Source organism: Herpailurus yagouaroundi, unplaced genomic scaffold (assembly GCF_014898765.1).
Source record: "Herpailurus yagouaroundi ecotype Mexico unplaced genomic scaffold, PumYag 77, whole genome shotgun sequence".
Classification (NCBI taxonomy): Eukaryota; Metazoa; Chordata; class Mammalia; order Carnivora; family Felidae; genus Herpailurus; species Herpailurus yagouaroundi.
In genome coordinates, this window is record NW_024412388.1 from 94,015,768 (window position 1) to 94,029,525 (window position 13,758).

Below are 13,758 nucleotides of genomic sequence, written 5' to 3' on the forward strand. Positions count from 1 at the left end.
AGAGAGAGAGAGAGAGAGAGAGAGAGAGAGAGAGAGAGAGAGAGAGAAAGAGATCTTTAGCAGTATAGAGGGGCAGCAAGATAGGAATCTGAGCCTTGAGGAAGCCAGAAATATGGATTTGAGAGCCTTATACATTAATTACAGTGGCAGTTAAAATGGTCAGCGTGGAAGAGATTGCTCACAGTGAAATGAGCAGTAGGGACTCAAGGGTAGGTTGACAGGAGTTTACGAAAGAGACCAGGAAGGAATGGTTAGAAGGTAGGAAAGAACCAAAGGAATGAAGTCCTAAAAGCCAAGCCAACTGAGTTCCCAGAAGGCGAGACTGGCCAGTATTTTCAAATGTAGCAGAGACTTAGTAAGATTAAGATGGACAATGTCAGCTATATCGACAACACAAGCCTACTGGGCCCAGACCCAAAGGAGGCGGGACAGAGATGTCCTGGTGCAGCTGAGATTAAATGAGGATGGTCTGGGCAGAATTTACCCCCAGTGTTCTCCCACTCTCATCCACCATTCTTCCTTCTGTAACTTTTCCTCCTCTGGTAATGTTCACCTCCCAGCATTTCTAAGGTACCTAATTCTACTTAGAAATAGGTAAGGGTCTGATATCACCTGTTTTCACTTTAGTAGATATTGGCCCATCTTATCCACACTGATTATTTTTACTTCCTACTTATCCTTAACTGGAAGAAATTTGAGGTATAAAAGCAGACCGTGGCTACCTCTTCCTGAGGATAGCATGTTTCAATAATCTCAAGACACTTGGTAATGGTGATGAGGTGGTCAAAGGGGGGGCTGGTGATTCTGTCCATCCCTCTGGGGGTCTCTCTGCTCCCTTGAAGGGCCTATAGCTCAAGCTGCTGGAGGCCAACTTCCTGGAATTGTTGCATTAATAAGATCTGAAGCCTACCCAGCAGGGCAGTTTCCTTCCTCTGGCCTCCTTTGGCTAAACCTAACTTTGACCTTCCTTGAATCTTCCAGCCTTCCCCCTGCTCACCAAAGGCCCAGAACCCAGACTGCTCTTCCAGTGCCCTTCACCCTCCCTGTGCCAGCCCAGCTTGTCCACATTGATGGTCCAGTTTCTGTCCCAGAATAGTCACCACAGCAATGGCTCTCAAATTTCAGTGTGCAGGCTCAGCCGCGAAGGTTGTTAAAAATACTAGCCACCTCACAACCAAAAGTCACTAATGGACTCTATCTGGATTGGGGCCTAGGAACTGCATATTAAACCAGTCTCCCAGGGGTTTCTATCTGATGTTGCTGGACAGAAGAAATCAGAAATAAGATGAGAGAGAGCCATGTAAATGTAAAGTATAATTATGATTATCATAGTCTAGCAACTCAGACACTTTGGGCCCTAAAAATCCATGCTACAGAAGACTGGTCCTCTAGGAAAGGAAAAGTGACACATGTTCCCCAGGGATCTTTCAAAAGAGAGGTGGGAGGGTCAGGGAGGGACACAGGTTTCTGGGAACAGTAGAGGAATGTGCTAGGGGATGCAGAGATTTAAGACTCTAGATAGTTAATACATGAGTATCAAAGACAGAAATCAATATGCTTTATATACTGGGAACTAACAAAAAAAAATCATAAAAATGTGGTTTGGCCATAGCAAAGGAATAAGACCATCAGAAATTTGACAATTTATGCATGTCCCTTGCAGCATAAGAATGAATACATTAAACTGTTTTCTAGTTCGTTACTCTGATAGTACACATTTATTCACTTAAAAAAAACTGGAATGACAGCTAGATAGCATACTTATCTGGACTAGATAGCACATGAAAATCATGCCCTTTACCAAATAGGAAAAAGATGCAAAAAATATATAATTAATGTCTTAAGAAGTCACTAGAAAGCAGTCCAATATAAAGAGCATATCCTACCCTCTTGCACTGTTGGTGGGAATGCAAACTGGTGCAGCCACTCTGGAAAACAGTGTGGAGGTTCCTCAAAAAATTAAAAATAGACCTACCCTATGACCCAGCAGTAGCACTGCTAGGAATTTACCCAAGGGATACAGGGGTACTGATGCATAGGGGCACCTGTACCCCAATGTTTATACAGCACTCTCAACAATAGCCAAATTATGGAAAGAGCCTAAATGTCCATCAACTGATGAATGGATAAAGAAATTGTGGTTTATATACACAATGGAGTATTACGTGGCAATGAGGAAGAATGAAATATGGCCCTTTGTAGCAACGTGGATGGAACTGGAGAGTGTGATGCTAAGTGAAATAAGCCATACAGAGAAAGACAGATACCATATGGTTTCACTCTTATGTGGATCCTGAGAAACTTAACAGGAACCCATGGGGGAGGGGAAGGAAAAAAAAAAAAAAAAAGAGGTTAGAGTGGGAGAGAGCCAAAGCATAAGAGACTCTTAAAAACTGAGAACAAACTGAGGGTTGATGGGGGGTGGGAGGGAGGGGACGGTAGGTGATGGGCATTGAAGAGGGCATCTTTTGGGATGAGCACTGGGTGTTGTATGGAAACCAATTTGACAATAAATTTCATATATTAAAAAAAACAACAAAAAACTGAGAACAAACTGAGGGTTGATGGGGGGAGAGAGGGAGGGGAGGGTGGGTGATGAGTATTAAGGAGGGCACCTTTTGGGATGAGCACTGGGTGTTGTATGGAAACCAATTTGACAATAAATTTCATATACTGAGAAGAAGAAAAAAAATTTCAAAAGGACATAATTGGAAAAAATAAAAATAAAAAAAAATAAAGAGCATATCCTAGAGCACCCTTTTAAAACAGTATATTTTGAGCCTATAAAAATGCAAAAAAGCAAGACAAGTTCCTCAATTATACTTACTTCAGTGCTGAGGGCTAACAGGTAATCAGAATTCTGAGGGCTATACATCATCTGAGTCAGAGGGTGAAAAGGGAGATTGGTCTGAACAAAGTTCTTTGCAAAATCTGATGATCGAAAGATTCTTCCTCCATGACTTCCTCCAGACACCTCTGCTGTTAAAATCACCTGATCAGCAAGAAAAAAGTTCAGATACAGAATATAATACTATGAAAGCACAGGAAGTTCTTACACCATTTCCACCAGGTGTTAAGAAAATTTTCAAAAGTAAGAAGAGTCATAAAAACAGTAATATTAGTTTGTGCACTGCACTCCTCAACTATTAGTCTTGTAACAAATGTTATCCTACACTGAGCTAGCGTGTCATAACTATGAATGTAGCCTGCTCAGTTTGGGATTAGCTAGTTGCCCGAAGACTAAAATGTTGTCTCATGGATTATACATTGGGATGCCAACAACCACTACATAATTACAAAGAGTTTGGCTGGATCTTGGAATAGGGACCAAAAAAAAAAAAAAAAAAAAAAAAAAAATCCTGTGTGCGAATTCCGTTCTTTTACGAACAGCACTAAATTATGTTTAATTTTAAAAATACACTAACAGCAAACTAAATATACTGCTGTGTACAACCGGATCATTCCACGATTATCTGACAGCCTGCGTGTGGTACCAAGCACAACTTTGTATGTATCTGAATGAGTCTCACCTTTCCAGAATTCTCAGGACCAATAGCCATGCCAAACTCAGTCCGAATGAAGGTGTTATTGATGAGATTTGTAATATCCTTAAAGTTCTTTCCATAGTCCTCACTGAGAGGAAGAAAAACAAGACACATTTAGAATGCGATGGTCAATGAGGACACTGCTGGGCTCCTGCCTGCCTTCTGTTCCCCCTTCCCACTGGCTTGGCTGAGGCGCTCATCCTCCCCTGAACAGCCTCAGGGGGGCTGATTCCATCTCTAGCTCTGGTGGTGGGCCTGATTAGTCTGAAGGAAATCGCATTCCCTTACCAGTGATGGGATCAGAAATGGGGAGTGTCCCAGGATGAGCCAATAAGACCAAAGAGGGGAATTCGGAGTCTTTTAGGAAACACATTTCTTTACACTTAAGATAGTCACCTGACAAAACGATGTCTCCTTTTAGATCAGTGGTTCTCAATCAGTGTATTTTTGCCCCCCACCCCCATCCCTAGCTGCAAACGTTTGGTAACATCTTGAGACATTTATGATTATCAACAACTCAGGGGTGAGATGCTACTGGCATCTAGTAGGTAGAGGCCAAGGATTCTGCTGAACATCCTACAATGCACAGGACAGCTTCACAATGAGAAAAAATTATCTGGTCCCAAATGTCAGTAATGCAAAATTTGAGAAACCCAACACTGTAATATGTGAACACAAAGCAAAAAATTGCTACAGGCATTCTGACATAACGAGAGCGTAGCTTGAAAAATAAGCCAACATACATGGAGAGAACTGCTGAGGGGATTCTGGAATTCCAGAGTCTGTGACATTGGACTGAATAACTTCTGTATTAGTTATGCACCATTAATTCCCTTATTATTTAAGCTAGTTTGGGTTGAGATGTCTGTTAAATGTAGCCAAAGGCCTCCTAACTAATCTGTTAATGCACAGTACACATGATAAAGCTGTAAACTCAGCAGCAGGAGTCTTAAAGTCCTCCACTTCCAGAGGCTGCCGTCCCAGGTACCGGCCTCTAGTGCACTCAGCACACAAAACACAGCTAGGGAAAACAAACGCACTTAATCTCATCTCTTGGGTTGTCAAAGCTTTCCCCCAAGGTTCATTCCAACAATGTCTTTGAGAGGTATTCAATTTCGTGTTTCGATTCTGAAAATTAAAAGCAAAAAAATCAGTAGCTCTCTACCTCTGACGGGTTTAATACTGTGTGCAGTTCTGATAAAACATGACATAGAATGTGAAATCTGCACATTCACTGAATCTAAATGTTCATCAGTGAAGACCACCATGTTTTGCAAGTCAACTGCCCGGTGATAAGTGCAACGTGCAGTGGTCTTCACCAACAGAATAGACGACTTAACAGATGGCACAATTTTGGTAGCAGCCTCAACAAATAATCACAGAACCACAGAACATGAGAGATACAAGGGACTGGGGACATTTTGTCCGACTACCCTCACAGATAAGGAGGTTCAACGGGAGGCAACTGTCAAAAGTCTATGAGTTAACTAGGGGCAATTCTAGTTAACTGAGAATTCTTTACAATTCTTGTAAAACTACAAGCAATTCTCTCAACTCTCAGCCCCATACTAGACCAACTTTTAATTATTTGTGAGTTTTTCTCTGACAACTTGCAGTCTTCTGCTACCTTGCCAGGGCTTGTGGCCTGGCAGTAAAGATGGGCTCAGAGGAAGTTGAGAGCAGACAGGAAGGCAGTATTTGTGAGTGTTTGCATAGGTATGCAAAGCAAATTACATGTGACTTTAGGTTGTCTGAATAACTCTTCCCATTTCTTAACACACACACACGGAAGATTCCTAAACAAACTGGGGATTAGGCAGTGCCCAACCAATTCCTTTATTACCCTTTCCTTGGCTTTGGAGTACAGAAAGTATTCTTATCTTCCAGACAGCAGGTCAAGGGATATGCACGAACAATTCATAGCTCTACAATGTACATATCATCAATCGCTCAGACAACCATCTAAAGGAGTTTGTAGTTGCTTGCTTATCACCAGCTTACAAATCTCCCCTCCTTCATGACATCCCCAGGGAACCTCCACAAACCTGTTGGCAAGTCTGCTTGCTTTTTAAGAACTTGGCACAACAAAACATATCCCTGCCCTTCAGAAAGAGAAAGCAACAATGCACAAAACAAAAAATCATCTGTGACACGACCTTAGCCACTTAAAAAACAACTGGAGTACAATGGACTAGTATCAACCTGCTAGGATTTAGGTAGGGTTCTGCTAAGACCACATAAGGCCAAGGAATACATTTTAATATAACACTTTATTTTATTATTTTATTTTTTTTCTTGAGAGACAGTGTGCATGTAAGTGGGGAGGGGCAGAGAGAGAGGGAGAGGGAGAATCCCAAGCAGGCTCCATGCCCAGCGTGGATCCCGAGGCGGAGCTCGATTTCACAACGGACCATGAGATCACGGCCTGAGCCAAAATCAAGAGTTGGACGCTTTAACCAACTGAGCCACCCAGGTGCCCCAAAACTTTATTTTAAAGTAATTTTATTTTCTATCAGCACATTTATCCACACACAACATGTATCATGAAAAGGAAAACAACGAAACATTTTGAAAAATAAATCCATTTTCAAATTCCATAGGGTAATGAATAGCATTATAAACAGCAGTCAAATGATAAGTTAACAAAACCCTGTGAAACCACCTGCTTTAGGAACAAGTCTTTTGAACAGAAAATAACCAATTTCTTGTTGCCAAAAAGAAATGATCACTTATGCATGTATCTGTGCTGTAAACATATGCTTAACAATATGCACGTGTTTACAGCTCAAGAAACTGTTAAAATAAAAATATTATTGGAATATAATCTAATAACCACAAAGAACAAGAAAACTCTAGGCATTAAAATAAATGAAAAAAAAAAAAGTAATCCTCACATGGAACTTCTAGTAAAAGCATGCAAATTCCTAGCAAGATGAAGGACTCAAAAGAGGGTTTTTCCAGAAGACTCATATATTGACATTCAACCCCAATGTCAACAGCCAAAAATTACATCCTTGTTTTTGAACACTTTTCATTTACAATACATTGGAACTTGTAATACCAGGCATTTGAACTGCAGACATTTAATGAAATGGAACAGTGTAAGAGTTCTACAATATCTCAGATAATCTTACATTTTAATTTTCTCAACAATCAAACAAGCATAGATATCCTTGTCTGCTTGGCTTTCAGGCCTAACCATTTTTCTGTTTCTTTAGTTCATTTCTGCCATGATTAAGTTGCTATAAATTGCAACATAAAAGCAACAAAGATGACAATAAACTTAAAAAAAAAAAATAACTACACTTTTGTCGTTTTAACTAATCGGGAAAGCTTACACACTAGATCCTGATTGTTCACGGACTCCGTATGTGCAAATGTGACTACTCACTCAAATGTATTTGTAACCCTAAAATCAATACTCATGGCACTCTGGCAGTCCTTTGCAGGCATGCACAGAGTGACGAACATCTGAGTAACCCAGCGTGCCCATTCCCAGCTGAGGTCCAACGGGGAGCTGCTCTGCCTTCTTGTTCCAGCTCTAATACTGCAAATAAGGGTCTTCTTCACAGTCTATTTAGCACCACGCCTTCTGCATTTTTGCATTTTTTGTTGGTTATTCTGCTGTTTAAAATAGCCCCTTAGCACAGTGTTGAAGGGCTACCTAGTGTTCCTGCACACAAGAAGGCTTTGATGTGCCTCATGGAGAAAATAAAGGAGTTAGATAAGCATCTTTCGGGCAGGATCTGGTTGTGAGCTCAACGTTAATGAATCAAGATATATTAAATAAGGAAGGTATCTTTCAACAGAAGCACACACAAAACAAGGTTACGTACCGACCAACTGACAAAAATGAATGTTGTGACCAGAGGTTTGCAGGAGCCTAAACCTTTCTTTCTTTCCCCTAGGAGCAATGGTTCAGTATTCACTAATTCAGCGTTCAAGGAGACTTTGTAGAAAAATGAAAATCAGCTGTACTGAGATTTCCAGTTAAAAGACCAATAGGGAGAATGTAGCATATTAAAATGTGGCTACATAATTACAGACCTCAAATCATTGACCAGCCAGTAAAATGGGCAGAATGTGAATTTACATTAGGCTGAAAAAAAGACTTTTTATTTAACCCCGATTGTCTAATGCTAATTGTCTAATGTCTTTTAATTCTTTTTTTAATCCTTATGCAAAAAAGGATACAGGTTTTCTGTAGAAATTTTGAAAATATAAGTGGGAAAATAAAAAGGGTAAGATATTGTGGATAAGATCCCAGAACTTTTTTTTTTTAAATGTTCATTTATTTACTTTGACAGAGAGCACGAGCAGAAGAGGGGCAGATAGAGATGGAGAGAGAGAATCCCAAGCAGGCTCCATGCTGTCAGAGCAGAGCCGGACATGGGGCTCAATCCCACCAATGGTGAGATCATGACCCAAGCCGAGTTTAAGAATCAGATGCTTAACCAACTGAGCCACCGAGGTGCCCCAAGTCCCAGAACTTTTCATCACAAGGAACATGAGAATGTACCCAGTGTCCTTATTTTGCTTTGGTTGACAAGGCAATGCAATAGGTATTTTCATGGGAATATTTCCTACGTGATGAAAACCACCTAGTTTCATGATTTTTATATGCCTTAAGTTTGTAAAAGTGAAGTTTTAGTAAAAATGCCATCATCATACATTTTAATAAACTTTTTCTTTAAGGAAAAAGAACAGTAAAATATGTTTTAAAATGGACTTTATGCTACCCTTGTAGCATATGCAGTCATTGTTAATAATCTACTGCAGTGAAAACTGAACCAAGCATATCATTTAAAAGAATGTCATACAAGATGTCTTAGAGAAGCCAGCTTACTATACTTTAATATCTGTTGTATACCTTTAAGTTTACCTTTCAAGTAATATCCTCAAAAATTTATACTGACTATGGAATAAACTTTAATTTGAAATTTCTTAAGATGCCCTTACTAATTTCCAAAAGTTGAACAACTCTCAATAGGAAATAAAATAGCAGTTTTGTGGTAATTAGGTACAGAATTTTGATGCACAATAATGCTTACATGTGTCTCACTAAGTTGATCTTACAACGAAAAGTTAGCCTCAAGAGGCCATAAAACAAAAGGGTGCAAAATATCTTTCAGTTGCCAAAAACCAAATTATGTTTACCACAGATCTAGTTTATTTCCTTTTTAACTTCACATTTGAAAAAGGCAAATGAACTTTACAACCTATTATATAAATTATTCCTTAACAGAGAATCAAAATTTAAACTAGTCAAATATAACTCTTTTAATTGAAGATACTATTATTCAATTTTACCTAATCATTAATGCCTAGGGCTTTTATTTATTTCCCAAATCTTCCCATAATTCTTTTTTATTTTTTTTAAACGTTCATTTATTTTTGAGAGAGAGAGAGAGAGAGAGAGAGACAGACAGAAAGCGAGCACGCGCACGAGCACCAGAGGGGGAAGGGCAGAGAGAGAGGGAGACAGAATCTGAAGCAGGCTCCAGGCTCTGAGCTGTCAGCATGGAGCCCGATGCGGGGCTCAAACTCATAAACCGTGAGATTGTGGCCTGAGCCCAGGTTGGAAGCTTAACTGACTGAGCCACCCACAATTCTTTTTTATAACCTAAAGACCAACGTATACTTCCCTCTAACTCAGCGTAGGTAACAAAGCTTCTTTCTAATCCTGTGAGCCTCTGGGCCCTACTACTCAGAGCAGCTGGCATGTGAGGAAAGTGCCTTTTCTTTGAACCCCAAATGAACCTTTGACCACATAAGATTTGGTACGGAAAGATAATCCAGTAAGTAATATAATCATGGGAGCTGTAAAAAACAGAAGAGTCTCAGAGTGCATTGAAAAGGCTTTTATTTTATTTTTCAGTTGGGCAACCTCCCCCTATTCAGGACTCATCTTAATCGAACTGCCCCCTCCCCTCCAAAGCAACACGTGCCTCTTGGCTGGCACGTTCAACAACATGAGTCACTTCACAGCAGCCAGGCCAGCCCAGGGGGAGAAGCAACGAGGCATATTTAAAGTTTCCACCTAAACTCTGGAAAAGGTCTCACTTCACAGCAGGGAGGAAATAATTAATATTCAAAATGACCTTGGCAAAAACAAAAAACAACCAAACAAAAACCCTGCTGTGCAACATGAAGCAAAAGAACCTTAGTAACATGAGACTATCAGAAACAAATAGCACTGCCCTCTGGTAAAATGTATGTTAGGGGTTTCTCACAAGACTAGACAAGTATAGGATGAAAAGGGCTGAGTCAGATGGTAGTAGGTATTTTAACAGTGACATTTAGCGATACTGTTTCTGTTTTGGTTTTGGCTGCCTTAAAGTAAACACAAAATTGAAAAGCAAAAGGATGGGAAAAAAGAGTCATGAAAATACATTTTACTCCCCCTGGGTATGACTCATGAACCTGTCAGGAACAGTTCTAGCCACACGATTAAAGAGCAACATAGAGAATAAAAAGTGAATTCAGAAGGCAAGCAAATAAGTGATGCAGACAATAGGGATAGAAGGTAGTTCAACCTGGAGGAGGAAGAGTTTAGTAAACAGCCTTCACAACATGGCTCTTTGGAATCAATAGGAGAGGATTTGCTACTAAAAAATGAACTGGAAATCAGCATCTTCTATGACACATACATGTGTGATATGTATCACAACAGCATTAGTAATCCTGAAAAAATTAGCTACAACCTGAGTTTCCAAGAGGATAGTGATTAAGTAAATTCTGTCAATCTAACAAAAATGATGAGTTACCAGCAGAGGGGATATGAAAAGTATCGTGGTATGAACATTCACCAATCAGAATGGGTACAGGCTGTGACACGAGGTGTTAGTAAGACTTGCATATTGGCAGCGGCAAGGGGATGTGTGCATTTGTAGAAGCCATGGAAGCATCTGGGGGCAGGCAATCACTTTTTACCAACTGGCACAGGAGGCTTTCAAATTCATTTTAACAACTGGTACAGCAGTGCCAGAACAGGCTGGCTACAAGCCATCCCTGGCTGTTGGCACGGCAGCAGCTGACCCCACCAAGTCCCTACACCACGCCAGCCACTGCAAAGCATAACTTGCAACAGTTACCATTAGTAATGGTAATGGTCTATGATGACCATTGTTATCATCTTTCTTTTACAGATGACAAAACATTTAGGGAGACTAAATGACTTGTTCATCCTGCTTGCAAATAAATGATAGTGCTGAGATTCAATCCCAGGCCTATTTGCCAACAGAATCTGGCAACTTTACCCTGCACCATGCTGCTTCCCAAGACTACGTGGCCATACGAATAATATTAAAGGGGAAAATCAAGATAATAAACTGCAAATAAGTTAAGATTATACCTTACGGTGAACATTTTTCTTTTAAAATTTCCAAATGTCTTATAATACGGTTGTATTCCTTTTATAATGAAATGTAAATTGGTAAGAAAAACTGTATTATATGGAAAGATTTTATGACAGAAAGTTTTTTTAAACACTAGAAAGAGTTACAAATTTTTTAAATGTAGTTTTTCCTTTCCCAAACAGGATACTTTTCATCTGTCTGAAATGTTTCAACCGCTGTTTTAAATGAATAAACAAAATCACCTATAAATTATAGCCCTTTCTAGCACTGGGATTCTACAATGTGTTGTCAATCTCTATCAAATAAAAAATAATATCAGCCTAAAAATTATAGAGAGGCCAAGACATGCATTCATTCAATTAGTATGTACTGCTTGCCTGCTATGAGTCAGCTGTTTGGCTGGTTGTTGGAGAACCGGGAGTTAGTCAAGAACCTTGCCTTTATGGAGCTTACAACAATTCCAGATGGCAATTCCTTCTTAGCAAATTTTTAAGCCAACATCACTGTGTGGAAGGGCAGAGAGCACTGGCTCCAGGCTTAGTAGCAGCAGTCAGTGATCATGCCTACTAGGGAGGAGAGGGTAGGTTGATCCATCTCAGAGCTTCAACATGGGTTCACTCCATGTTGAAGTGAATGCCAACAGTCAGATAAAGAACACTGAGAGAGTACAATGCTCCCGGGAGCCCTACAGGTAGTTTTTATGTCATCTGCTGGGATGCCATATTCTTTAGGTCCCTTGGGGAAAAATGGGATAGGCACAAATGACTGAGAAGACAATCAGCAATTTCTGAGAGTTGGCTGGTCTTGAATCTCATAATTAAGGGAAAGAACCTACTATTTAACCAACCTGTATCTTTGAAAAGACAACTCTAAAACCTTGTGAATGTCACAGTATAGGTTATGACTCCTGAACACACACTGCCAGCCACCATCATTACCAATGTGAACACTATTAGGCACGTGGGTTAGGTCTGACCTGAGGACCTCCTCCTGATCTGGAAACAATCTGTTTAGGGCTTAAAATAGGTACCCATTTTTCTAAATGCTTGGTTATTTACTTTGAGAGAAAGAGAGAGGAAGAATCCCAAGCAGGCTCCATGCTATTGAGTGCAGTACCCGATGCAGGGCTCGATCCCATGAATCGTGAGATCATGACCCGAGCAGAAATCAAGAGTTGGATACTTAACCAACTGAGCCACCCAGGTGCCCCAGTATCCATTTTATTGTAAGATAAATCACATTCACTTAGGAGGTATAGTGAGGACTATAAAAAACCATTTCAGGGACATAAAAACCATTTTGTGCTATTGCAGGGATATAAAAAATCATAATAAATAGAAAGGTGGCTAAAGTCTATGCTACTTTCCCACAGATAAATACCCATTTAAATAAACAGACACATCCCTATGGACTCTTCCTTCATCTTCCTTTATTGTTTTGCCACTCAATTATGTCAGCCTAATCTCCTTGGAACTAGATCCCTTTTCATATTTCTTCAGGTTGTTAAGTAGGCACTCAGTGTGCTGAGTGTGACAGTCTGGTGAAAATTTAAGATGCCTAGAAGATCCTTTAAATCAGCTTTGAGACTCCATCAAGTCTATAAAAGTAGATATGCTACTCAGCCAATGCCCCAGCCACGTTATACATCTCACCTTCGATATAGCTTGGACTGTCCAAAAGTCATAATTACCAGTGGTACATGGAAGGTAGTCAAGACTAGAATGATCTGGGAAGAGACAAAAGCATGCAGTCAATAAGAAAGATAGTCTAATTACATGTCTGCATGTGATGGGATTAAATCAACATCTAAGAGGCTGCCAACAGCCCTGGTCTGTAGTAGCCTGTACTGTTAATATCAGAAAACCAAGACATACCAAGTTACTAGGGCTCACAATGATTCAAGATCTCAACTTATTTTGTTGAAATGGTCCCATCACATACACTTGTAACAGTGAGGCAAAAGTAATCAACTACACATTATAATAAAGGAAGGGTTTAACCACTTTGTATCTCTATTATTGTAAGATATTCTCAGGTAAAGATCATCTCTCTTCCTGCTTACAGAGCCTAGAATAGTACAGGCGCTCTAATAGAAGTCACGGTGTCATATACATCTGTCCTTTCCTTCTTCTCCTTGCTGTTATTTCTCCATGAAGTTAATTTTTTAAATAACTATTTTTCTAGACAAAAATATGCATGGAGAAAAGATTCTGACAGATTAGCACAACAGGCTAAGGAGTCTCAGGTAGCCATGTAACAAGAAATCCTGGAGATGCCAACTCTCTTAGATAAATGGATAAATCATGGAAATTGGCATACAACCCAAATTTTAGAAGAAACTAAGACATGATTAAAGAGACAGTCTACCAGAAGTTTTAAAATTAATTAAAGTCAGTAATTTGTAGCTTGCTTTTCAACATCAAAATTATTTCTTTTGGTTCCTGATATAGCCATCACATGCCTAAATGCTACGATACATACATTACCAGAATCCCAGAGGGTATGAGCTGTGGTCCCTGACCTTGTTCAGACAGCAGGGCACAGAGCCAGGTAACATCAAGCCTAGATTCAAGACCTGAGGCCACCCTCAGCACACCCTCCTACTGGGAGACTGTCTATACTAGCAGGGATAAGGGGCTAAAGAACTCTCCTTTCACGCCCCTGATCCTGGCAGCGGCTTCTCTGTGGTGGGGAAGGGACAACAGAGGGAGCTGAGCAACCATGAGCCCATGGGCGCCACAGTCCTTCAACACTAACTGTGGGAAAGGACACAGGAACAATACAGTTTGGAGGAAAAATGCCAAGATGTGCAATGTGCAGTTTTCCGCTTCTACACAGGGGTTTTCCCAAGTATT

At 40.1% G+C, this 13,758-nt stretch overlaps 1 protein-coding gene across 2 annotated transcripts in view; it reads right to left on the reverse strand.

Annotated features, from left to right (window-relative positions):
* The window catches only part of SORT1 (sortilin 1), a 67,707-nt gene that overhangs the window by 30,527 nt on the left and 23,422 nt on the right, over positions 1–13,758 (reverse strand). For both annotated transcript variants that reach the window (XM_040471211.1, XM_040471210.1), the window contains 3 exons: positions 12,556–12,629; positions 3,531–3,633; positions 2,828–2,992 (listed from right to left, as the gene is read on the reverse strand). In XM_040471211.1, the coding sequence (XP_040327145.1) occupies positions 2,828–2,992; positions 3,531–3,633; positions 12,556–12,629 (342 nt within the window). The remainder of the gene's footprint in view (positions 1–2,827; positions 2,993–3,530; positions 3,634–12,555; positions 12,630–13,758) is intronic.